Source organism: Peromyscus maniculatus, chromosome 22, assembly GCF_049852395.1.
Source record: "Peromyscus maniculatus bairdii isolate BWxNUB_F1_BW_parent chromosome 22, HU_Pman_BW_mat_3.1, whole genome shotgun sequence".
Classification (NCBI taxonomy): Eukaryota; Metazoa; Chordata; class Mammalia; order Rodentia; family Cricetidae; genus Peromyscus; species Peromyscus maniculatus.
The window spans coordinates 14,493,986-14,518,586 of record NC_134873.1 but is presented as its reverse complement, the minus strand read 5'-3'; the positions used below and the strand labels follow the sequence as shown (position 1 = coordinate 14,518,586).

Sequence of the window (24,601 nt, the reverse complement as noted above, 5' to 3'; positions counted from 1 at the left end):
CTCCCTTGATGTTTTGGTTTGGTTTTTTTTTCCCTCTTTTATAATCTGCGATGTATTTTATGTGTGCCAAGGTGGTAGTGTGTGTGTGTGTGTGTGTGTGTGTGTGTGTGTGTGTGTGTGATCACACGAGTGTGTGCCTGAATCTACTCTCCTGTCCCCTCACAGAAGCCATAAGAGGACATTTGGTGTCCTCCTCTATCACTTAGGTAGGGTCTCTCCCTGAACTTGGGGCTGAGTTCATTAGGCCAGCAAGCTGAACAGATCCTCCTGTCTGAGCCCACCCAACTCAACCTCCAGCTTGGGTTCCTAGCATATGAAAGACACCAGGCTAGTTAAGTAGTTGCTGGGATCCCAAATCCAGTCCCACTGCCCCACAATAAGCATACCGACCTCTGAGCCATCTCTTCAGTCCAGGACACAAATGAAAGAGGACGGGTACTGCGTGAGGCCTGGCCTTCCCAAGTTGAACTGATTTTTCCCATTTTTAGTTGTTTTAATAATTCTATGTGGGTCTACTCCTGTGAAGGTGCCTGTTCACATCTCTGATGTCAGAGAAGAGCATAGAGTATCTTATTATACCATTCTTGGCCTATTTCCTTTCAGACAAGTTCTGTCACTGAACCTGGAGCTGAGCCACCATGCCCAGCCTACTCCTAACCCCACCCTCTCCATGGTACTACCATTACAGGCACCCTGTTTGGATTTTAATTTGTTGCATGTTTGTGCTTGGGGATTTAGGTTGTTAGCTTTCTTTTGGCACATATTTTTTCCCTAAGGGGCTGGAATGCCTTGTTAGGCTGGATCTCTTGTATCTGAAGTCGTCAGAGACCAGGGTGAGGGGTCAGGACACGACAGTGTCCTTCTGGATCAGGGTCTGCTCCAACCCGAAAGAAAGCATGTGGAGTGGTTGTATAGGAGAGAGGCCAGGTGCAGCAGCTGTGGGGTAGGAAGCCAGACACAGAGTGGGCGTGGCCGCTCTCAATGGGGAGGAGAGACGTTCATCCACGTGACAGGAGTGATGGGGGCGGGTAGAGAAACAGTAAGGGTGAACTTGAGAAATTCAAGCCTGTGGTGTGGGCGGGAGTCAAGGCTGTGACGTTCCGGAACTGATGGCGTAGTGGGAGGAGCCAGAGAAAATTAGCAGAGGCTACGGGGACTGGAAAACTCAGGGATCCAGACTAACCCCCTGCAGCTAGAGTAAACGGCAGAGGGGGAGCCGAGACCGGGTTCCAGCGAGGCAACCAGGACGTGAAAGCTCACCCGAGCTACGAGAGTCACGTGGGACGGACTGCAAAACTCACCCCGGTCAGAGCATCACGGTGGCGGGAACCACAGGCCGGGGTCTGGAAAACTATCAGGTCAGCGCAGCGGTGGGTTTCGGAGGAAAAGGACCAGGGTTTGATGTTCATTAAGGAAACCAGCTAGAAAATACTGTTTGCTAATATTTTATCCTTCAGTGTAAAGTTTTGGTAATAAGAACTGGGTAATCCTAGTTGTTATTATTTATCTCATATGCCTGAATATTTTCATAACAATAATCTCGTAGATAATTTGAATGTACTTGTTGATGTTTGTAAATTAAGAACAGCGCCTGTGAGACTGTAAGAAATACTTTAATTGTTGTTCTTTTTGCTGTTGTGGAAAAACAAAGCGTTTCCTAATTTAAAGTCATCCATGAATTCTAACGTCCTTTTCTCCCAATCTGATATCTAAGGCCATATCATTAGTACCTGGCACTTTGGCCAAGAGAGCTTGTTAGTTTGTCAGGTAGGAAAGACTCCGATTTGACTGAATGAGAATAAATATGTGAGCAAGCCCCACAGTTACAGTTCTAAACATTAATTGTTAGTGTTCCATCTGAGATACATACACTCTGTGATGTAAATACAGCTATCAGAAATGCACATTCTTATGCTGAGGTCTTAATATTACACTTTAGGGTCCAGACAAACACAGCGTGCATGCTGAGTGTGAGGAGATCATTTCCTACTATTTTTATAGCCAGAAAATGCACTATAGAACAGGATGATGCCAGAAAGCATCTTTTGAATAATTATGATAACTCATCTTCATCAGAAAGATGTCTCTTTTGTTTCCTTGATTCAAGAAACGTTCTCTTGCAGTGGACAGACACATGCCCAAGCTGTTGTGTTTTATTTCATTGTTGACATGCAGTGATGTGACTGTGGACTTTGCCTGGAGAAGGAGGAATACTTAGACCCTGCCCAGAGAGCTTTGGACAAAAACCTGCTGATAGAGAACTACAGCAGTGTGATTTCTGTGGGTAAGAAGAGATTTTGTTTGTTTTTCAGTGCTTCTTCCTTATTCTCGGGTTCCTTGGCAAATAAATGGTTCTGCATGTGTGTTAGGTGTGAGCTTTGTGTTGATGAGTCTTACATTTCATAGAGCAAAGTGAAAATCTCAGAGGAGAAAGGAGTGATTTCATGACATTTTGTCTTTTCTTCATGTTTGTCCTTTTGGAGGGGTTAAACTTCTTCCATTCTGTTCCATGAATAATTAAGAAACTCAATAATGTACAGTATTATCGCCCAGTCATAAAGTTCTGTTTCTACTCTAGAATTTTGACTGAGCTGTAATTAGAATTGGGACTCAAGATACACATATGAATCTAAATATTTTCAATATTCTGACAGGAAATAACAATTGGGAAGTAATTTCTAGAGTCCTCTTTTGTTTTCTCTTCATAGGGCACAGCACTGTATTTGATCTAAGTACTTAATGAATCAATCTGTTTCTCACATGCAAATCTCACACTGATGACACCTGGTCACCTGTCTGGAGCAAAACAAAGAGCCTTGGAAAGTGAAGAGGCAGTAACAAAGGTACCAGGGAGGGTAGAGGCAGGGCCCAGGTTCAGGTTTTCATGAAAGTGGAAACCTGATGTGAAAAGGGTTTGACCACATTTTGTTTTACTAGAAATGATTATAGACAAGACTGCTGAGGAGAATCTCTTCAGGATTGCCCTGTTGTAGACATTAGACTTTCTATGTGTGGATATACATATACATATAGTTTTACTTGACTATGCTTGTGAGTTATGATGTCCCTGTTCCATTCATGTCTCTGTGCTTTCATACCAGTATTACATGGTTTTCATCACTATAATTTTAATATATTGTAAAGGAAAATTGATGCCTCTAAATTTGTTCCTGTTCTCAATTTCAAAGCTATTTGTAGTTTCTTCAGATTTTTATATCTGTTAGAGTTAATTTCTCCATTTTCTCTAACAATTCTAGGAGAATTTTGATAAGAATTGCTTAGTATCTTCACAAAGTGTTAAACTCCATACATCGCCTTCCCCTTCCTATCTCTGGTTGTCCGTCTTCATGCCAGTACCACGTGATTTCACTATAATTTGAATGTATTTTGAAGTCACCTCTAAATTTTCTCTTTTTTTTTCAAAGTTCTTTGAACTCTGTGTTTTCTCAAAATTGTATATCCTTCTAGGATTAATGTCTGCAAAAAAGATGTCAGTAGGATTTTGATACAAATTGCATTAAATCTTTTCAGAGGACTAACTTCCTCCTACATTTTGTTCTCTTGTATGATTAAGAGCATGTTAACCATGTGTCGGTATTCACATACCATTTATGTATTATGTTTTCTATCTGCTGTTATTGTCTATACTCTAGCTGCTATTGATGTCCTTATTCCAGATTGGTTGTTTTATATATGAGGCATTACAGTACAGAAGAGTGTTACTTGATGGTTCAGAAGTTTGAATCCTTCTGCTGTTGTGTGTCTGATTCTCTGCAGGCCTGCTAGGCATAATTGGCTCTGTGTACTGTTCATGGTCTGCTTTCTCTACTAATATCCTGTCTGATTTCTTTCTCTTCAGTGACTGTGGAGTATTGACTTTTCCCAGCACCACTGTCCATTTTTTTTCCCTGAAAATATACCAAGGCTTGCTTTATCTTAGAAAATGTTTTGTAAAATGTGTCCATATTGATCACATAGTCTTTTTTTTTTTTTTTTTTTTTTTTTTTTTTTTTTTTTTTTTTTTTTTTTTTTTGGTTTTTCGAGACAGGGTTTCTCTGCGTAGCTTTGCGCCTTTCCTGGAGCTCACTTGGTAGCCCAGGCTGGCCTCGAACTCACAGAGATCCGCCTGGCTCTGCCTCCCGAGTGCTGGGATTAAAGGCGTGTGCCACCAACGCCCGGCTTGATCACATAGTCTTATAATGAATGGGCCATTTTGTCCCTGGTTAGTAATATTCTTTGTTTTGTATTTGAATAGATTTTTCTTTGTCTATTACCTACTATGATTGTGACCATGACCCTTCCTTCTTGCTGAGGGTATATCTTTTTGTTTGGTTGGTTTTATTTTGTTTTTCCCTCCCTAAGGGACAATAATAAAGTGAAATATAAGAACATAAAACAAAAACTAATGCATCAGACTACAACAAAACAAACAAACAGAAGGAAAAGAACCCTAGAAAAGACAGAAGAAACAGGTACAGACAAGTTCCACTTGTTTGGGTAGGTCTCAGAAATCCTATAAAAAAACACTAAACTGGAAACCATAATATATACCCAAAGAACCTGTAGGGTAATTAGAGAGAATATATTAAAAATAAACAAAAAAAATAAATAAAAGTAAGATAAAATTAAAAAGAAAACAAATAAACAAAAAACAAGTATAAAGCCCTGACACAACATTATGAGATAAGGAACATCCAAAGATGCCATTGTGTTCATTTTCTGTTGGCTTTGTACTGCTGTTAATGTAGGCTACCCTTAAGAGTAGTTTCCCAGTGAGACTCCCTTGGAGCAAACTAAATTTTTTTTTTTTGGTTTTTTCGAGACAGGGTTTCTCTGTGTAGCTTTGCACATTTCCTGGGACTCACTTGGTAGTCCAGGCTGGCCTCGAACTCACAGAGATCCGCCTGCCTCTGCCTCCCAAGTGCTGGGATTAAAGGCGTGTGCCACCACCGCCCGGCCTGAGCAAACTAAATTTTTATTAGCAGATGATTATCAATTGGAGATTGCTTCTGGGTTAGAGATGGGGGCATATGTCTACTTTCAGCTCTAGGATTCAATCTGGTGCAGACCCCTGCAATCCCAGTGCATGCTGCCTCAATCTCTGTGAGTTCACATATGCTTCAGTCCTGTTGATTTGGAGGTTTGTTTTCTTGGGGTCCTCCACCCCTCTGTCTCTTATATTCTTTCTGCCTCCTCTTCTCTTAGTCCTAAGGAGAGGTATTTGATAGAGACATCAAGTTTAAAGCTGATTGTTCCAATGTCTCTCACTCTCTGTATTTTTTGGTTGTGACTCTGTTTATTCCCATCTGCTATAGGAGGAAGCCTCTGGTGATAGCTGAACAAGGCACTGATCTATGAGTATAGTAGAATTATACCAGTCTTTTTCTTTTGTCTTTTGTATATAGTTGGGCTACTCATTTTTGTGAGTTGTTTTTGTATCCAGGTATTTTGCTGAAAGTGTTTGTGAACTGGAGGTTTCTCCTGATGGAATTTTTGGGTCACCTGTATGTACTATCATTTGCAAATAAAGATACTTTGACTTATTCCTTTCAGATTTATATCCCTTTGATCTCTTTCTGTAGTGGGTAGCCATTCCAGCTTGGATCTGGAAGTTACAACCCCCATTGAGACTCTGGCACCTGTCACGCCTACGAGGTGGGGCGAGGGGAGGCGCCTGGAGACCCGAGAGCTGGATAGGCCAGCTCTCTCTCTGTGCCCTCTCTCTGTGCCCTCTCTCTGTCCCGGGAGGCTGAACGGTGCAGAGCTCCGGAGAACACCGCTGGACTGCGTTACACCTTCCCCAGACCCTGCGACCTACCTATTACTTAATTTGTGAGTTACGCCATTAAATAAATATCCTTTTAACTACGTGGAGTGGCCAAAATAATTTCTCCAATATCTGGCGCTCACGTGGGGCAAACTCCAAAGGCCTGGACAGCTCCCACCCTCTCCTCCCTAGCTGGCGGGTACCTAAACCCGCCTGCAAAGTTCCATATAACCAGGGAACACCTACACGGTTCCATTCCCTAAAAAGGGAGCAGCTAGTCTGATCTCAATTCCCTAGCTTAGCCCCAGACCAGCGAAAGAGGCAGGGGAGTGCTAGCTCTGATTTCCGCCATCTCCCTCCGACTCCAGCCAAGATTGCCAGGAGGCCCTGTTTTGGAGCTGTACCAATGCCACCTGCTGGCTGAAAAGTGCTACTACACACCCCAAAAGCCACGAAAGGTAAGCATATTGTTTCAAGTAAAGGTACTTGATAATTTTACACCTTAAAATTGACTAACAAATTTTGAGTAATTCGTGTAATATGGCCGACAACATTACCTCACAAGAATTTAAAAACCTTTTGCCTGTATGATGAGTGACATCTTCCTGGAAATATACGACATTCCTAAGGCATATCTGGGCTATACCATTTTGGCATTCATCATAATAATTCACACAGTGTTCAAACACTGGTTTAAGAACAAAGATGAGTCGTTATTGGGACTGATACAGGCTTTAAAAGATAGCAATGAAGGCTTACAGAAAAAGATTCTTTCTCTAGAATCTGCTAATCAGGATTTACAAAACAGGCTTGTACCCAAAATTGATTTTATTGATAATAAATATGAATATTTAATGGATAGAACACTAACTCTCCAGAGTGAAGTTGTGGCTACTCAGACAGTATATAAGGAAGAAAGATTATCGTTAATTGATAGGATAAGGTCCATGGAATCATGTTTTTCTGAGGAACATAAAAACTTCTTTGATTCCATGAGAAATCTGGAGTCCCTTGCAAGAGAGGAGGTTCACTCCCTAGAACAGACCCTAGGTGCTCGTTTGCAAGCCCTAGAAGAAACTCTCAGTAAACATGACAAGGGAACTAATAAGCAGAAGGTCAAGACCATAGAGGTTGTAACATCTCCAAATGGCTCTCATACAATGGCTTATCCTGTTATCGTCCATGAGAAGCCAGCAGATGAACACACACCCCGAGCCATATATGACATATACATTACAACCAATTTCAACAAGGGACTTTAAAAATATAAAGGAAGCAGTAGTTATGTATGGGATACATTCCACATATGTAAGACAAATGTTAAATTTGTGGTCTACCTCACATAGAATCATTCCAGATGACTGGCATCAGTTAATTTCAGCTGTTCTAGAATATATCCAGCAGTTACAGTGGAAAAGCTGGTTGAGAGAAGAGGCAAAAAATTTAGAACAAGGTAAAATCAGAGGTTTTGTGATCTCCCAAGATCAAATACTTGGTGAGGGATGTTTTGCTGACAGGAATGTACAAGCTACTTATGATGAGCATACAATATCCCTATGCCGTACAGCAGCTCTAAATGCTTGGGAAAAAATTCCAGAACCTGGAAAACCAACTGAGGTATACACAAAGATATTTCAGGGACCGCACGAACCCTTCACTGATTTTTTACAAAGGCTGAACACAGCTATAACAAGAGCTGTGTCAGACAAAGAATTAAGAAAAGTATTAACTGAGTCCTTGGCGTTCGACAATGCTAATGCAGAATACAGAAGAATACTTACACCATTAAAGATCAGATCAGCTCCTTTGGAAGAATGGATTCAATATACTAATGGTGTTCAGTCTCTTAACTACAGTAATGAGGCTTGGATAGGAGAGACAAATCCCAGAGGTGAAAGAAGGCCCCGTGTTACCAAATGTTTTAAGTGTGGTACACCAGGTCATATAAGTAAAAACTGTACATGGGGTTCTCCTAGAAGTAATACTCCTTCTAGGAATAGCCTAAACAGGAGACCCCAACCACCTCCTGGATTATGTAGAAGATGTGGCAAAGGCCGACATTGGACCAGTGAGTGCAGATCAATAATAGATATACAAGGCAACCCTTTACTGGCGGGAAATGCCTCAGGGGGCCTCTTGCAGGCCCCCAAACCAAACGTAGTACGAACATTCCCAGCCACTGTGGAAGAAATTCCTCTCCAGGACAACTGAATAAACCAATGCCTAATGTAAAAACCGATACTGCAATGGATGATAAAACAGCTTTGATAGATGGATCACAGTTTACAAAGAACACTATAAAACAAATATTTTGGCCACTCCACATAGTTAAAAGGATATTTATTTAATGGCGTAACTCACAAATTAAGTAATAGGTAGGTCGCAGGGTCTGGGGAAGGTGTAACGCAGTCCAGCGGTGTTCTCCGGAGCTCTGCACAGTCCACCTTCACCGTTCAGCCTCCCGGGACAGAGAGAGCGCACAGAGAGAGAGCTGGCCCATCCAGCTCTCGGGTCTCCAGGCGCCTCCCCTCGCCCTACCTCGTAGGCGTGACAGTTGCCTACTGGGGCTTGGAACTTCCAGATCCAAGCTGGAATGGCTACCCACTACACTTTCAGTTGTTATATTGCTCTAGCTGAGACTTCAAGTACTGTATTGAATAGACATGGAGAGAGTAGATAACCTTGCTTTGTTCCTGATTTTAGTGGAGTTTCTTTAAGTTTCTCTTCATTTAAAGTTGATATTTGCTTTGTGTTTGCTGTAAACTGCTTTTATTTTGCTGAGGTATGTTCCTTGTATCCCTAATCTCTCCAGGTCTTTTATCATGAATGGGTGTTGTATTTTGTCAAAGGCCTTTTCTGTATCTAACCAGATGATCATGTGGTATTTCTCTTTCAGTTTGTTTATATGGTGGATTACATTTATTGATTTACATATGTTGAACAATTCCTGCTGGGATGAAGTCTACTTGATCATGGTGGATGATTATTTTGATGTGTGCTTCAATTTGATTTGCAAGTATTTTATTGAGAATGTTTGCATCTATGTGCATTATGGAAATTGATTCACAGTTCTCTTTCTTTGTAGGTCTTTATGTGGTTTGAAAGTCTGGTAGAATTCTTCACTGAAATCATTAGTCCCTAGGCTTTTTTGGATTCATAGGTTGTTAATGACTGCTTCTATTTTACTAGTGGTTAAGGGTATGTTTAAATTGCCTACCTGGTCTTGGTTTAACTTTTGTAGGAGGTGTAAATAGAGAAAATGATCCATTTCTCTTAGATTTTCCAGTTTGGTGGAATACAAATACAAAATGATTCTCTCGATTTTCTTAGTTTCTCTTGTTATGTCCTCTTTTCCTTTCTAATTTTGTCAACTTGGATATTCTCTTTCCACCTTTTAGTTAATTTGGATAAAAATTTGTCAGTCTTATTGTTTTTCTCTAACCAATTCTTTGTTTCATTGATTCTTTGTATTGTTTGTTTTTTCTATTTTCTATTTTTGTATTTTCTATTTATTGATTTCAGGCTTGAGTTTGATTATTTCTTGCAGTATACTCCTTTGGTTGTTAATTCTTCTCTTTGTTCCACATCTTTCAGGTGTGTTGTTAAGTTACTAGTATGAAATCTCTCCAACTTTTTTGTGTAGGCACTTAGTACTATGAACTTGCCTCTTAAAATTGCCTTTATTGCGTCCCATAAGTTTAGGTATGTTGTGTATTCATTTTCATTCAGTTCTAGAAAGTTTTAATTTTTTTTTTATTTCTGTCCTGACTCGTTTTTCATTCAATAGAGAATTGTTCAGTTTTTATGAGTTTGTAGGCTTTCTGTTGTTTCTATTGTTGTTGATGTCCAACTTTAATCCATGGTATTCAGATTGTTTGCAGGATATTTTAATTTTCTTGTATCTGTTGACACTTACTTTGTTTATGAGTATGTTGTAAGTTTTAGAGAAATTTCCATTAAGTGCAGAGAAAAAGATATAGTTTTTTGTGTTTGGTTGAAATGTACTGTAAATATCTGTTAGGTCCATTTGGTTTATAATGTTGATTAGCTTCAGCATTTCTCGCTTTAGTTTTTATCTGGATGACCTGTCTATTGGCAAGAGTGGAGCATTGAAGTCTTTCACTATTAGTGTGTAAGGGTCAATATGTGATTTAAGCTGTAGTGTTGTTTCTTTTATGAACTTATTTGCCCTTGTGTTTGGTGTATAGATGTTAAGAATTGCAATGTCAGATGAGTGGCAGTGGCACGTGCCTTTAATCCCAGCACTTGGGAGGCAGAGCCAGGCAGATCTCTATGAGTTTGAGGTCAGCCTGGTCTACAGAGCAAGAACTAGTACAGAAACCAAAACTACACAGAGAAACCCTGTCTCGAAAAACCAAAATAATAATAATAATAATAATAATAATAATAATAATAATAATAACAACAATTTAAAATGGCATGACTGACTTGCTTCCTGGATCCATTTGTCTCTAATTTTTGTTATGGATTCCCGTATCTCTACATATCTCTACAGTCCCTTCTAGCTTTTAAAGTCTCCGTTGAGAAATTAGGTGTAATTCTGATAAGCCTACATTTATGTCTTGGTATTTTTCTCTTGCAACTTTTTTTTTAAGAGTGTGATAAAGATTTATTTTTTATGTGTTTCATATTTTCTTTTTTTTAAATTTATCTATTTATTTTTATCTTTGTTTTTATTAAGAGATTTTCTATTTGTTTTACATATCAACCACGGATTCCTTTGTCCTCCCATCTCCCATCCCCCCAGCCTTCCCCCTCTAGTCCACCCCCCACTCCTACCTCCTCCAAGGCAAGATCTCCCTTGGGGAGTCAGCAGAGCCTGGTACATTCAGCTGAGGCAGGTCCAAGCACCTCCTCCCTGCACCAAGACTGAGCAAAGTGTCTCAGCATAGGCACTAGGCTCCAAAAAGCCAGCTCATGCACTAAGGACAGATCCCGGTCTTACTGCCTGCCCCCTAAACAATTCAAGCTAAACAACTGTCTCACTTATCCTGAGGGCCTATTCCAGTACCATGGGGGCCCCTGAGCTATTGGTTCTCAGTTCAAGTGTTTCCACTAGTTTGGCTAGTTGTCTCTGTACTTTTTCCAATCATGGTCTCAATATCTCTTGCTCATAGAATCCCTCCTCTCTCTTGTCTATTGGACTCCTGGAGTTCCACCTGGGGCTTGGCTGTGAATCTCTGCATCTGTTTCCATCAGTCACTGCATGAGGGTTCTATCATGACAGTTAGGGTGTTCGGCCATCCGATCACCAGAGTAGGTCAGCTCAGGCTTTCTCTCGACCATTGCCAGTAGTCTATAGTGAAATCATCTTTGTAGATTCCTGTGAACCTCTCTAGTATTCTGCTTTTTCCTATTCCCACGTTGTCTTCATCATCGTATCTCTTTCCTTGTTCTCCCACTCTGTTCCTGATCCAGCTGGGACCTCCCACTTCCCTAAGCTCTCTTTCCCCCAACCCTTGCCCTCCACTACCCTTCCTTGCCCCCATTTTGCTCATGTAAATCTCATCCATTTCTCTGTCACTGGGGGATCGCTGTGTCTTTCTTAGAGTCCTCTTTACTAGATAGCCTCCTTGGAGCTGTGAGTTGCAGTCTGGTTATCCTTTGCTTTATATCTAGTATCGACTTATGAGTGAGTACATACTATGTTTGTCTTTCTGAGTCTTGCTTACCTCACTCAGGATATTTTCTAATTCCATCCATTTGCCTGCAAACCTCATGATGTCATTGTTTTTCTCATGGTCAGTTAGACAAAACGACAGCCTACCAAATGGGAAAAGATCTTCACCATCCCCACATCTGACAGAGGGCTGATGTCCAGAATATATAAAGAATTCAAGAAACTAGACATCAAAATACCTAACAATCCAATTAAAAAATGGGCTATAGAGCTAAACAGAGAATTCTCAACAGAGGAAGCTCAAATGGCTGAAAGACATTTAAGGAATTGCTCAGCATCCTTAGTCATCAGGGAAATGCAAATCAAAAAGATTCTGAGATACTATCTTACACCTATCAGAATGGCTAAGTTCAAAAACACTGAAGACAGCTTATGTTGGAGAGGATGTAGAGCAAGGGGAACACTCTTCCACTGTTGGTGGGAATGCAAACTTGTACGGCCACTTTGGAAATCAATATGGCAGTTTCTCAGAAAATTGGGAATCAATCTCCCTCAAGACCCAGCTATACCACTCTTGGGCATATACCCAAGGAATGTGGTATCAATCATACCACAAGGACATGTGCTCAACTATGTTCATTGCAGCTCTTAATACTCTTTCTTTTCTTTTTGTTTGTTTTTTGTTTGTTTGTTTTTGGAGACAGGGTTTCTCTGTGTAGTTTTGGTGCCTATCCTGGATCTCACTCTGTAGACCAGGCTGGCCTCAAACTCACAGAGATCTGCTTGCCTCTGCCTCCTGAGTGCTGGGATTAAAGGCATGCGCCACCATTGCCTGGCCAGGTCTTGTATTCGTATTGCCCCCCCCCCCTTCTGTAAAATTCTTTGTGATTTGGACAGAATAATGTAGCTTTCACATTTGTGTCTGTGTACTCAGCAGCCACTTATTCTCAGTATTTGATAAGTTATGAGTCTCTGAAATATCTGGTGCCTGTTGCTGAAAGCAGCATAGGCTATGGGTTTAAGCAGAATCACTTGAAGGAGATTATATATATCCTCTCATTGTGTCTACCACCTTCCCTTTCCATGGGCTTTTGCTAGGTTTATTGTGCCTTGTGTGTTTTTCCTTCTGTGGAGAGGGCCTCAAATTGAATCAGAAAGCACGTGGTTACCAGGAAACAGTCTTGGGACCATTGCAACAGTGAACATACCTTGCCAGGTAGGGTGGAATTATAGCACACAGGGTCCACATCTGGGTATTGTCCTGGTCACTCTTCTTCTCCAGCAGCCTGCATACCACCTTTTGGTGCTATGATTGCTAGTCATCAGGGAGTCTAAGATTTTTTTAGGACACTCTGAGTGTTCAGCTGACTTGTCAGCACATTTTATTGGTATGTACAACACAAACTGACATTTGTATGTGGATTTTTAAGCTTATGAATAGCTTATTAAAGTTATGAAGTGTAACCTTAATCAGATGTAATATTCTGATGAATATTTATAGTCTCTGAACTGCAAAATTATATTTCTTGCTAATTGGGGTAACTTGCATTCTGGCTTTCCTATGTTGACCCTTTAAAACTTTTTTTATTCCAGCTTACTCTGGGTAATAATTGATGCACTATGTTGAATTGGTATGGATGCCTTTGTCTCTATCCTGATTAGCATGGGATAAGTCCAGTTTTGTCATTTAGTATTTGGATTTAGGTTTGTGGCTTATAGTCTTTGTTTTGTTGAGGTTTCTTCCTTCTGTTTTCAGAATGTTCAAAGCTATTAAGCAAATGTGAAGTGTGTTCCAAGGCTTCTTAGGAATCTCTGCACATGATTATGTTTCTTCTCTCACTGAGTCTATGCATTTGCTTTGTTTTTTTATTGATTTGTTTATGTTGAACAAATCACTCTTACAATAGGAGAATGAAATAAACTTTAATTCAGTTTTCATGTAATTTAGGGAAGACCTTTGTGTCTGTTTCCGTCCAGGCAACATATCAATTACATGTTTTACTGTAGGAGTAACTTGAAAAGTAAAGGCAAATTAATTGGAAATATATGGAAGAAAAGAATGAGTTCTTAGTAGCACATGGGGAAATAAATTTTCAGTGTTACAAAAGTAGAATTGATCTTAAGCAAGTTCCTTTCCACGTGCTTGTCCTTTCTACTTTTGATATCACAGTAAATCTGGCTTTGTACACTGAGTTTTCTGCCATTTTTTTCCCTTCATGTTTTAAGCAGTCTCTCAGAGAAGCATCAGTGTAATAATTTTATAAAGGACCTGGGGAATTCAGCACTGAATCTGTCCAGTCCTAGAATATTTTTAGAGGAAAACTGTTCCTGCCTCAATCTCAGAACTTGCTTAACATCAATTCTACTTTTGTAACACTCAAAACTTTATTTCCCCATGTGCTACTAAGAACTCATTCTTTTCTTCCATATATTTCCAATTTATTTGCCTTTACTTTTCAAGTTACTCCCACAGTAAAACACGTCATTGATATCTGTTGCATGGTTTTAGCTCTAATTTATGGTCCTCACCAGTATGTGGCTCTCTCATGTTGTATGTCATGTATGCCATGTTGAACTAAATCCAGGTGTAAATTTTCCAACACCCTGTTAAAAGTTATGAAAGTTTGATACTTTCTTTGCTATGGGATTTCTCTGAAGACTCCTTATGAGATTTCTCTCAAGGCTCTGCTCTGGCATTCCCTCCTCTACTTTCTCACTTATGACAGTTACTATCTCGATACTTGCCTTATTTTCACTCATATTGAAACTCCTTGGCAGGACTTAAAGGAAAACCTCTCTTCCCCTTCAAGGCCTTGTTCTGTTAGCCTCTTGATGGTATATTATTGTTTCTCACAAATGCTCTTCTATCTTAAGCCTGGGTCATGGTGTTAAGGCCCTTTTCCTAGCAAACCTCATTTCTGAAGGGTAATTATGTGCCCTCTTCCCTTCCAGCCTGTCACTCCATTATTATCTGTAACAGTCAGAGCAATCAGAACAAGAAATGAGAAGCTAATGTCTAGCTTCACAGAATCAACAGAGATTGGCTCACTCCTTACTAACTGAAGCAGTCAGTCATGAAAAACTGAGCCTAACCAGTATTTACAATTTTACTATTTCTTGGTTCATTAAGAGCTACATCAATGGGTTCTGCATGTTTATAAAGTCCCCATTAGGGATTATTTTAGCAAACAGATGCATTCATTTACTGAGCTAAAAAAGAAGTTTCTTGCAGTATTACTTGCTGCCCATTTATAACACTCTGGTCTCCCAGGGACTGTGAGGGAATGTACAATGATAGTGATGTTATTTTCATGCCTGCTTATAAATCATATGGATGATATCTCTTCTGCAACCTGTTGATCAAGGACTCATTCTGGTGTTAAAGCTGTGTGTTGAAGAATTACTGTTCATTGTTTCTTATATGACACAGACAGTAATTCTTCCAACTGACCTGGACAGGGAACACAAACATCTGCAATGATTCAGCATTGTAGATGGCAACAAGAAACTCTGAGACACCAGAAACGGCAGAATTAAGTACCACTTGAGAATAGAGGATTTTTTGTGGTTTTCATGAGAAATGTCTCCCATAGTCATATGAATACATGGTCTTTAGTTGCTAGTATGGTTTGAGGATGTTTGTGTGTGGCCTTTTGTAGGAAACATGTCACTGGAGGAGGGCTTGGAGAGTTTAAAACCTTTTCCCAGTTTGCTTGTATTTGAAGACGTGAGTTCTCAGCATCTTGCTCCAGGCATCATGACTCCTGTTTGCTTCCATTCCTGCCTAACACAACAGACCCTTATCCTGTCACTATAAGCCCAAATAAACCCCGCCTCCTATTAAGTTGCCTCGGTATGGTTACCTTATCATAGCAACAGAAAAGTAATTAAAACATATTCCTATAAAAATCTAGTTTAAGGGTTTACGATACAAGCTAAGGAACGATCTTGAGAGTATCTTTGTTCTTGTGACAATTAGAAATAAATGTGGAGCCTGCACTGTAGCTGGAGAATTTCTCTCCAGCTCCTCCAAGTTCCGCCAGTCCTGGAACCCATTTATAAAATAAACACACAGACTCTTACATTATTTAAACTGCTTGGCCATTAGCTCAGGCCTGTCATTGTCTAGCTCTTACTCTTATATTTAGCCCATTTCTATTAATCTTTACTTTGCCACGTGGCTTGTGGCTTACGGTACTTTACATCTTCTTTGTCCTGGTGGGGGCTCCAGGCGGTCTTTCCTTTTCTTCCTCCTTCCTCAATTCTCCTCTCTGTTAGTCCCACCTATACTTCCTGTCTGGCTATTGGCCAATCAGTGTTTATTTATATAGAGTGATATCCATAGCACTGCATATGTGATGAGATTGCTGATACCTCCTGACAGCATCAGAAAGAAGGTTCCTCACAGATAAGGAATGAGCTTCTTTTGTTCATGGAGTCCAGAGCTAGTAAATACCCATTGTCATGTGAGAATATAGGGTTTATCATATGGATGATGTAGGTAGGAATGCAGGAATAAGTTCTGAGAGGATCTACCCTAATTATGAAGGAATTTCTAGTACAGAGAAGTGCTGTCACCTAGCATCTTCTATGACAGAGAAGTCTTACAGAAGAAAAGGTGAATTGTATTTGATATTCACAGTTTTCTTATTCTACTATGTAGCCACAGCACCCAGATCTTCAAAATCTCCACAGTGATCAGTCAGTTATGATCTGTTCCCACTGTCCATAGCTTATGATTGCAAAACAGAACTCATCATCTGCATCAGAAAGTTAAGTTTTTTTAAAAAAAATTTAAGGTCTGTGTATTCATTTTGACCTAAGTCACCTTCAACAAACTGTTCCATATTCTTCATATATATTTATTTTTAAATCTAAAAATATTTTATGTGTATAGGTGATTGGGTTGCATGTATATCTGTGTACTGTATGCAAGCCTGATGCCCCTGGAGGCCAGAAGAGGGCATTATATCCCTTGGAACTAGAATATAACTGGGTACAATTGGTTTCTCAGTGTATTTAAATGTATAAAGAGGGATTAGAGAGGTGACTCAGAGATTAGGAGCACCGGCTGCTTTTCCAGAGGGCCCATATTTGATTCTTAGCACCCACATGGCAGCTCACATCATCTGTAACTCCAGTTCCGGGGAATCTGTGGTGCCCTCTTCTGACCTCTGCATGCAGCAGGTGCAAAATTTGTGCACATGCATACAGACAAACACACACATGGAATTAGTATAGAAATAATTAAAAAAGAAATTATTAAAATATCCATTAGCAATCAAAAGACTAAAAGTATGATATACTTGTAATGTATATGTATATATAATGGCTCCATATTTATGTAAACACGAGATTAGCAATAGTATTCAGACATTCTGAATATATCTTTATTTTGTGATACATAATGAACATAAAATGGAATATATTGTTAAATAAGCTGTATGTGATTAGGAAAATGTCATACATTTGTTTTGTGGAAGTACAAAGTTGACCTTAAATCCCAGTACTCAGGAGAAAAAAGCAGGCCGTCTCTCTATAGGACCGAAGAAGACAGCCAGCACTACTTAGTGATATTTTGACTCTAAAGCAAAGGGGATATGGGGAGGGACTGAAGAGATGGCTCAGCAGTTAGAAGTATTGGCTGTTCTTGCAGAGTACCTGAATCTATTTCCCACATGTTGCTCAAAACCATCTATAACAATAGTTCCAGATGATCTGACATCCACCTCTGGCTTCTGCAGGCACCAGGCATCCATGTTGCACAGACATACATGCAGCCAAGGACTTATATATGTAAAAAATAATAAAATAAATTTTAAGCCATTATTTGCTGACAAGGATTGCACTGATTACTTAGACTATTATTGGGAATATGGCCACTTGTACATTGTCATTTATCTTAGTCAATGTGCATGGAAACCCATTTTCTTATTTATATCTTTCCCTCCCCCCCCTTTTTTTAATTTAGTACCTTAAAAATTTTATCACAAGTGACAGTGTGTATAAGATCGGCACAAGAGTTCAAACCAGACAAAAAAAAAAAAAAAAAACAGCATTGAGAAATGGAAGCGGGCACACATTCTCATCCCTGGCCAAGAACTTTGTAATTGCTATCTGCTAGGAAAGCGAAAATGAGTTTTCTCCAATGAAGTATTACTGGGTATCAACCATATTCCAGGGCAGACCCCATGCCAAGGAGTAGTTGCCCAACATAAAACAGATTCTTCTGTGTGTGTATGTGTGCATGCACACGTGTGCATGTATGTACCTTTTGTTTTAGATTTTTTTGTCATATTGTCCCTTTTTGTTTGTGGATTTTCATTTTTAATTTTTTTGTTATTTTTCCTGGTTTTTGTTTTTTCATAAGAGAGAGAGAAACATGAAGTTAGGTGGGGAGGGAGGGAAGGAGGATCTGAGAGGAGTTGAGGGAGGGATGAATATATGAAATATATGTAAAATAATTTTAAATAAAAATTTTACAGTTCATCTTAGAAGTTATTTAGCTCCATAGTTAAGCTTATTCCTGTGCCTTTTGAAAAGTACTGTTAGCGGATTAATTTCCTAATTTATTTCTGCATGTGCTCATTTTAGGCACATGGGAAAATTAGTAATTTTTATATGTTAATTTTCTGTTCAGTATTACTTAAAGCACTTATCATATCTAACAGTTTCTCATGGTATCTGTGGGACTTGTATTTATATGATCATGTCATCACTGAAAAAAGTAGTTTGATGTATTTCTTTCCTACTTTCATTGCTTTTTTTTTCTTTTTCAGTTTTCTCATGCTAACTTATTTTGTTGTTGTTGTTGTTGTTGTTGTTGTTGTTTTGTTTTTCGAGACAGGGTTTCTCTGTGTAGTTTTGGTGTCTGTCCTGGGTCTTGCTCTGTGAACCAGGCTGGCCTCGAACTCACAGAGATCCATCTGGTTCTGCCTCCCACGTGCTGGGATTACAGGCATGCACCACCACCGCCCAGCTTCAAGCTAACTCTTAATACTGTTTATTAATTGAAACTGAAGAGAGTTTGTATATTTTTCTTGTTAAAATTTTATAGGTAAAGGCTGGAGAGATGGCTCAGCAATTAGCACTTGTTGCTTTCAGAGAACCAGGGTTCAGTTCCAGTACCCACATAACCCCCCACAAGCAGGGGATTCAGCACTCTCTTCTGAACTCCAGAGGCACCAGATACACACACATGGTGCACATACATACTTGCTGGCAAAACACTCATAAAATAAATAAATCTTAAAAATTGCAGTGTTAGAAATAATAATATACATATTTTTCTTTGCCCTGCACTGTTGTCTTAATTTTGGCATACACATCCTTTATTGTGTGAGCTCTGTTCCATGTATTCCTAGTTCCTTTAGAAGTTTTATCATGAATACTTGCTAAGCTTTGTGAAATGACATTTCTGTTTCTATTGAGAATTTTATTCCAGAGGATTTCTTCCCTCTGATTCATTGCTATTCTTGGTGATTGGATTATTGGTAGTACATTTCTGTCTTCCTTCTCGAAATCAATCCTTTGCTGTGTTTGGACACATTTAGTTACTGCATTTGTGTATTACACAAATGAAATGTATCATTTCCTATCTTCTCATAGATATTTTCTCTCTAATGAGTCTGTTTATGGTTTGTCCCTATTTGTTATCTGTAGTGCTACTTTTGGCTGAAATGAATTATGTTAATTTGTGTTTATCTTTATCTCCATCAATTTTACAAGGCAGTTTTTCTGGGTGCAATAATGTGGTTGACACTTCTTTGTTTTCAGGCCTTTAAATATATATCCCATGCTCACCTGGCTTTAGGATTGTTGACACAGCATCTGGCATTATTCTGGGGGTTTGTTCCTCTTATGTTGTCATTGTGTCTTAAAAAATTTTAGTATTAATTTTAGCATTTTATGTTTGACATTTTGATATGGAAGGACCAGAAGAATTCCTATCATTGTTCTTAATACAAAAGGCTGAGAGAAGAGAGCAACAAGGAGAAATGGATGGTTCTCTGGTAAACACATCTCAGGTGGGTAGTAATGTCTACTTTTCTGTTAGAAATGTTATATATTGAAACCTTGCGAACCTTTAATTATGTGCTTCTGATAATGCTATCTAAAGTGTTTAATTTCCATAATTTTTTGTCTTCTTGTATATAGAAAAGCACTCTATTTAGTATAGTAGTTCATGATAAAACTATGGTTTGTTATTTCAGGGTCTGTTGACATTCAGGGATGTGGCTGTGGACTTCTCCCAGGAGGAGTGGGAATACCTGGACTCTATTCAGAGGGCTTTGTACATTGATGTGATGATGGAGAATTACAGCAATCTGGTCTCTGTGGGTGAGAATATTTTTATTGCAGAATTTCTAGGTCAATCTGTCACTCTTTGCATGGCTCTAGGTACTTGACCTGAGTAGTGGCAGTGAAAGAATAAAGAAAGAAAAACAAACACATGAACACCCAGAAAATCTGAGATCAGGTGGGCTTAGTTCTTAGATGGAGAAACCACAGAACCCTGGAAACTCAGTGTGTTTATTACATAGAGTTGAAGAAGGAGGTGGGGCTACTGCATAGAGCTGAACAAAGTGTGATTTTATATGAATAAACAAGGAAGCAGGATTATGGTATACAAGGAGGCAGGTTTATGGTATACAGTTGAATCAAGGGGACAGATTTAGTTAAATTTATTAGGAGCAGTCACTGTAGGGGAGCAGTCTTAAGGCCATAAACATATAGGAGAAGAAAGCTAAAGCGGACATTTTCTGCACACACGGTCATTGTTTCCATATACACCCCAGAGGAAGGCTTTACTATCTTTCTAAGCCTCACCCTGAAGATGAAGACTTCATCATTTTCCCATAGGTCTGAGACTGTGGTCTTTAACATGGCCAATTCTGTAACAATGGACTCTTACTCAGGACTTCACAGACTCAGGGCTTCCTCAGCTCCTGACATTCATTCTTTGTATGCATCAGCTTTTTAGTGTGTAGACTCTGTGAAGCTGTCTCACAAACTAAAGGAAATTATCAAAATTTTGGTAGTAGAAATGAAGTTTTTCTTTGCATTATGTGTTTGTTTTGTCCTCCCTTTTGGAGGTATTATGCATCCTTCATTTTTGTTCTATGATACATTTAGAAACTCAAAAACATATAGTGTGCCCACCCATATCTTAAAGTTCCATTTTCATCATTCATCTGATACAGTTTTAAAATCCAAAGGCTGAAAATATTTCCTAAATATCTTCAAGATACTAACAGGAAATAACAATTGGCAATTTGTTTCTAGAATTCTTTAGTTTGTGCTCTGGTCATCTACTGAGCAGAGTATTGTGTTAGCTTAGATGTCCAGGTAATTTTTTAAAGAATCTAGCAAGGGTTATGTTCCACTTTACAAAGCACAGGAATTGTCTGTAAGGTAGACTTGGTCACTTCTTGGAAGCCAGACAAAGTATCCTTAAATGTGAGGAGAGAGGAGACGATAGCCAGATAGATAGAGAACCAGGTGGTGTTGTGAATGAATGAACAGGTCCAAAATAAGGGGTTCAAGTAAAACAGGAAGTACTGTCTGAAAAGGCTTTACCACATTCAGTTCTACTCACAGTAATTCTTGAAGTTACAAAATGGTTTCCTCAAGATACATCAGAAGACTCTCTGTCTTATTATATCTGAGTTATATTGACTTAATACTAGTATGCAAATGCTGTCATCTTGAAATGATTGTGTTTTATAATCTGTCATAAGTCCATGAAGTAGGATTATTCTTTAATTACCTTCCTTGTAAATATATTACACCCTTTATTTTTAAAAATAGTATAATCTATCATGACTCCATGTAATTGCCTTCGTTGTAAATATATCAGCATGTTGAATCCTTCATTTGTTTTCTTAGTGGAATTGCCCTTCCAGAAAGTTATCTCAAGAACCAGTGAAAGCAGTGGTCTGGGGAATTTCCATTTAAGGAAATAGGGAAAACAGTAGTATGTGGATCTAAGTCAACATAGGGTTAGAAATAAACAATTACTGATAATGATGTCTCTTCCTCTAATGATCTACAGCATATGATACCTAGCAGAAATATTTATTTTGCCCTCACTTTTGAATACTCAACATATCTTTGAGAAAAATGCCCCATGAAAGTTTTAAGGAAGCATTTAATTTTAAAAGAACTTAAGTATTCTAAAGATTAATCTTTGCTGCATATACTTAAGTAAATATTATAAATGCAGTATTGAATTAAACTATTTCTTTATTAATTTTTTAAAAAAATAAATAAGTAATGTATTCTAAATATAGTCAGAAAGCTCCATCCCAAATTTAATTACTGATTCCTCAGTAATTACTGTGTACATTTTTGTGGGAATCCATAACAATCATACTGGGCAAAAAATCTCCACTACTGAGAGCTCTATTCTAAATTACTGGTTTACTTAAAAGAACTTAGGGAAACAATTATACATTGAATCTGTTTAATCTTATATCAAACCCTATTAATGTACTCATTTTTCAGAGAACTATTGCATGTGTGAGATTGTCCATCAACATATGGATAGTGAAGAGATATATTCTAAATGTAATGATGTTGATGAAATCCTTCATGAATCCAACAGATATACAGTTTATAAAACAAGTAATACTACAGAATATTTTGATAACTTTAGCTGTGATTGTAGTCACAGGAATACCTCGATTGAATCATCAAATCTAAATAGAGATAAAAGCATGCACACTGGAGAAGAAACTTGCAAATGTAAAAATTCATTATTTGCCACTACCTACAAACTTATGCAACATGCAGTCTGTATTGGAGAGAAACCACACAAATTTAGGAAGTGTGGGAAATGCTTTGGTTCCTGTTCAAGCCTCACTGGACATCCAAGAATTCATACTGGAAAGAAGCTATATAAATGTGATGTTTGTGACAAATCCTTTACCCATTGCTCAAATCTTAGAACACATAAAAAAATTCATACTGGAGAGAAACCTTATAGATGCAATGACTGTGGTAAGTCTTTTATTCAGTTGTCGGCACTTAAAAGCCATTTCATTGTCCATACTGGAGAGAAGCCTTACAAATGTCAGGAATGTGACAAATCCTTTGCCCATGGTTCCACTTTCAGGAGACATAAGAAAATCCATACTGCTGAGGAACTTTATACTTGTCAAGAATGTGGCAAAGTGTTTTATCAGTTACTATACCTTAAAAGCCATTACAGAACCCATATTGGTGAGAAGCCTTACAAATGCAATGAGTGTGACAGATCATTTATTCACTGTTCATCTTTTAGAAAGCATCAGAAAATACATTCTATAGAAAAACTATACATGTGCAAAGAATGTGGTAAGACTTTCCTTGAGTTGTCACATCTTAAAAGGCATTATAGAACCCATACTGGAGAGAAGCCTTACCACTGTGAAGTATGTGACAAATCCTTTACCACAAACTCAATTCTGAAAACACATCACAGAATTCATTCTGGAGAGAAACCTTACAAATGCAAAGACTGTGACAAATCATTTACCCAGCATTCAAATCTTAGAAGGCATCAGAGAATTCATACTGGAGAGAAGCCTTACAAATGTCATGAATGTGACAAATATTTTACCCGATTCTCAACTCTTAGAAGACATCAGAAAATTCATACACTGGAGATAAAAATACCATTGTAAGTAAGTTGGCATATTCTTTATCAAGATCTTTATCTTAGCCGGATGGTGGTAGCTCACGCCTTTAATCCCAGCACTCAGGAGGCAGAGCCAGGTGGATCTCTGTGAGTTCGAGGCCAGCCTGGGCTATGGAGTGAGTTCTAGGAAAGGTGCAAAGCCACACAGAGAAACCCTGTCTCGGAAAAAAAAAAAAAAAAAAAAAAGATCTTTATCTTTTTGAGGCACAACAGGATCTATTATAGAGAGAAACAAGGACAAAATAAATTTTTGAAACTCTTTAATGAAGGTTGGAATCTTAGAAAATATCACAAAAATTTATACTGAAGAAAATTCTTTCAAGTGTAACAATGTGGGGAAATCTTTAACAAAAACATTTTTGTAGTACAATATCAAAAATAGATATAATGAGGACAAAATGTAGGAACCTGAAGAATGTGGCCAAGCTCTTAGATTTTGTACCGGTTTTGTTGTATATCAGAAAACCTATACTGAAGAGAAACCATATAAAATATATACCTATGTGCTATCCTCATGTCCTGCTCTTTATTGGAAATTCCACACACTACAGAACCCTCAAAATGCATTCAGTTTGTCAAATCTTTCTTCTAATGCTAACATTGTAGATACATTGGAAAACTCATCCTGAAAGAAACCCAAGAAAATGCCTTAATAAAAATTTGTCTTTTATTCCACCTTCAAAATATTCATTCTGGAGTAAAACTCTACAAGTACCAAGAATGTAAGAAACCTTGACAGAGCCATGTGAGTGTAACAGCACATGCATGCTTGTGGATAATAGCTCTGAAGTCCTCAAGAATGTGCAGGAAAATCATTTTTAAATACTCAACATTGAGAGGTATTTAGTCCTGCTTCAAAGTGCAATAATAGAAGAGTGATATTAGAAAGACCAAGGCATAAAGACTTGTAGACACTATAAAAGCCAGTGTGTTGTAAAGAACAAAACCAGATGAATACATGAATTTTTCATGTGTTTGAGTGGAAGTGAATTCTTATATTTGAGCAAATAAAATGGTGTTTGGAAACATTTTTTTTTTATATTTCCAATATTAGAGTTTGTTGAAATGTGAACACATGCCATCTTGTTTGAAAATGATTGTGTGATAGTTTTTATCAACTGCTGCTGCATCAAGCCAGACCCTAAGACAGAGACAGAGGGAAGTTAAGTAGTTAATGCCTGGCCCCTTACTACTCTGAGACACTAATCAGCTGGAGAGAATTCTTTGATGCCAATATCAGATTTGTAAATAACTATACAACCCACCATGCTATCTTCCAGTTCCTATATTCTTGCTGTCTGCCCCCCTGTAAAGGTCTCTGAGCTTTGGAGGATGAATTACCCAGGATTTTTTAGAGCAGTGGTTCTCAGCCTTCCTAATGTATGACCCTTTAATATAGTTCCTCATGTTGTGGTGATCTCCAACCATAAATTATTTTAAGTGCTGCTTCATAATTGCAATTTTCCTACTGTTATCAATAATGTAAATATCTGTTTTCCAATGGCCTCAAAGG

General features: G+C 38.5%; 1 protein-coding gene across 3 annotated transcripts; it reads left to right on the top strand.

Moving 5' to 3' along the window:
* The first annotated feature begins 1,112 nt into the window (after nt 1-1,112).
* LOC102925415 (uncharacterized) lies at nt 1,113-23,763 on the top strand. 3 transcript variants are annotated; one of them, XM_042267083.2, is made up of 6 exons: nt 1,113-1,358; nt 2,176-2,284; nt 2,709-2,843; nt 19,341-19,435; nt 19,622-19,748; nt 21,915-23,763. In XM_042267083.2, exons 4-6 carry the CDS (start codon nt 19,406-19,408, stop codon nt 23,072-23,074), a joined length of 1,317 nt encoding a protein of 438 aa, XP_042123017.2. In that variant the 5' UTR covers nt 1,113-1,358; nt 2,176-2,284; nt 2,709-2,843; nt 19,341-19,405; the 3' UTR covers nt 23,075-23,763. The 3 variants fall into 3 exon arrangements, with proteins under 3 accessions (XP_042123017.2, XP_042123018.2, XP_015864612.2); XM_042267084.2 differs by having other exon boundaries at nt 1,113-1,370; XM_016009126.3 differs by lacking the exon at nt 2,709-2,843.
* Nucleotides 23,764-24,601: the final 838 nt, after the last annotated feature.

What these genes read in the sequence shown, in the direction of transcription:
- LOC102925415 (XM_016009126.3), top strand. Translation starts at nt 19,406, where the DNA reads ATGGATGGTTCTCTGGTAAACACATCTCAG. An exon ending in CTCTGGTAAACACATCTCAG is followed by an intron (nt 19,436 to 19,621) that starts GTGGGTAGTAAT and finishes TTGTTATTTCAG; the next exon opens with GGTCTGTTGACATTCAGGGA. An exon ending in CAGCAATCTGGTCTCTGTGG is followed by an intron (nt 19,749 to 21,914) that starts GTGAGAATATTT and finishes CTCATTTTTCAG; the next exon opens with AGAACTATTGCATGTGTGAG.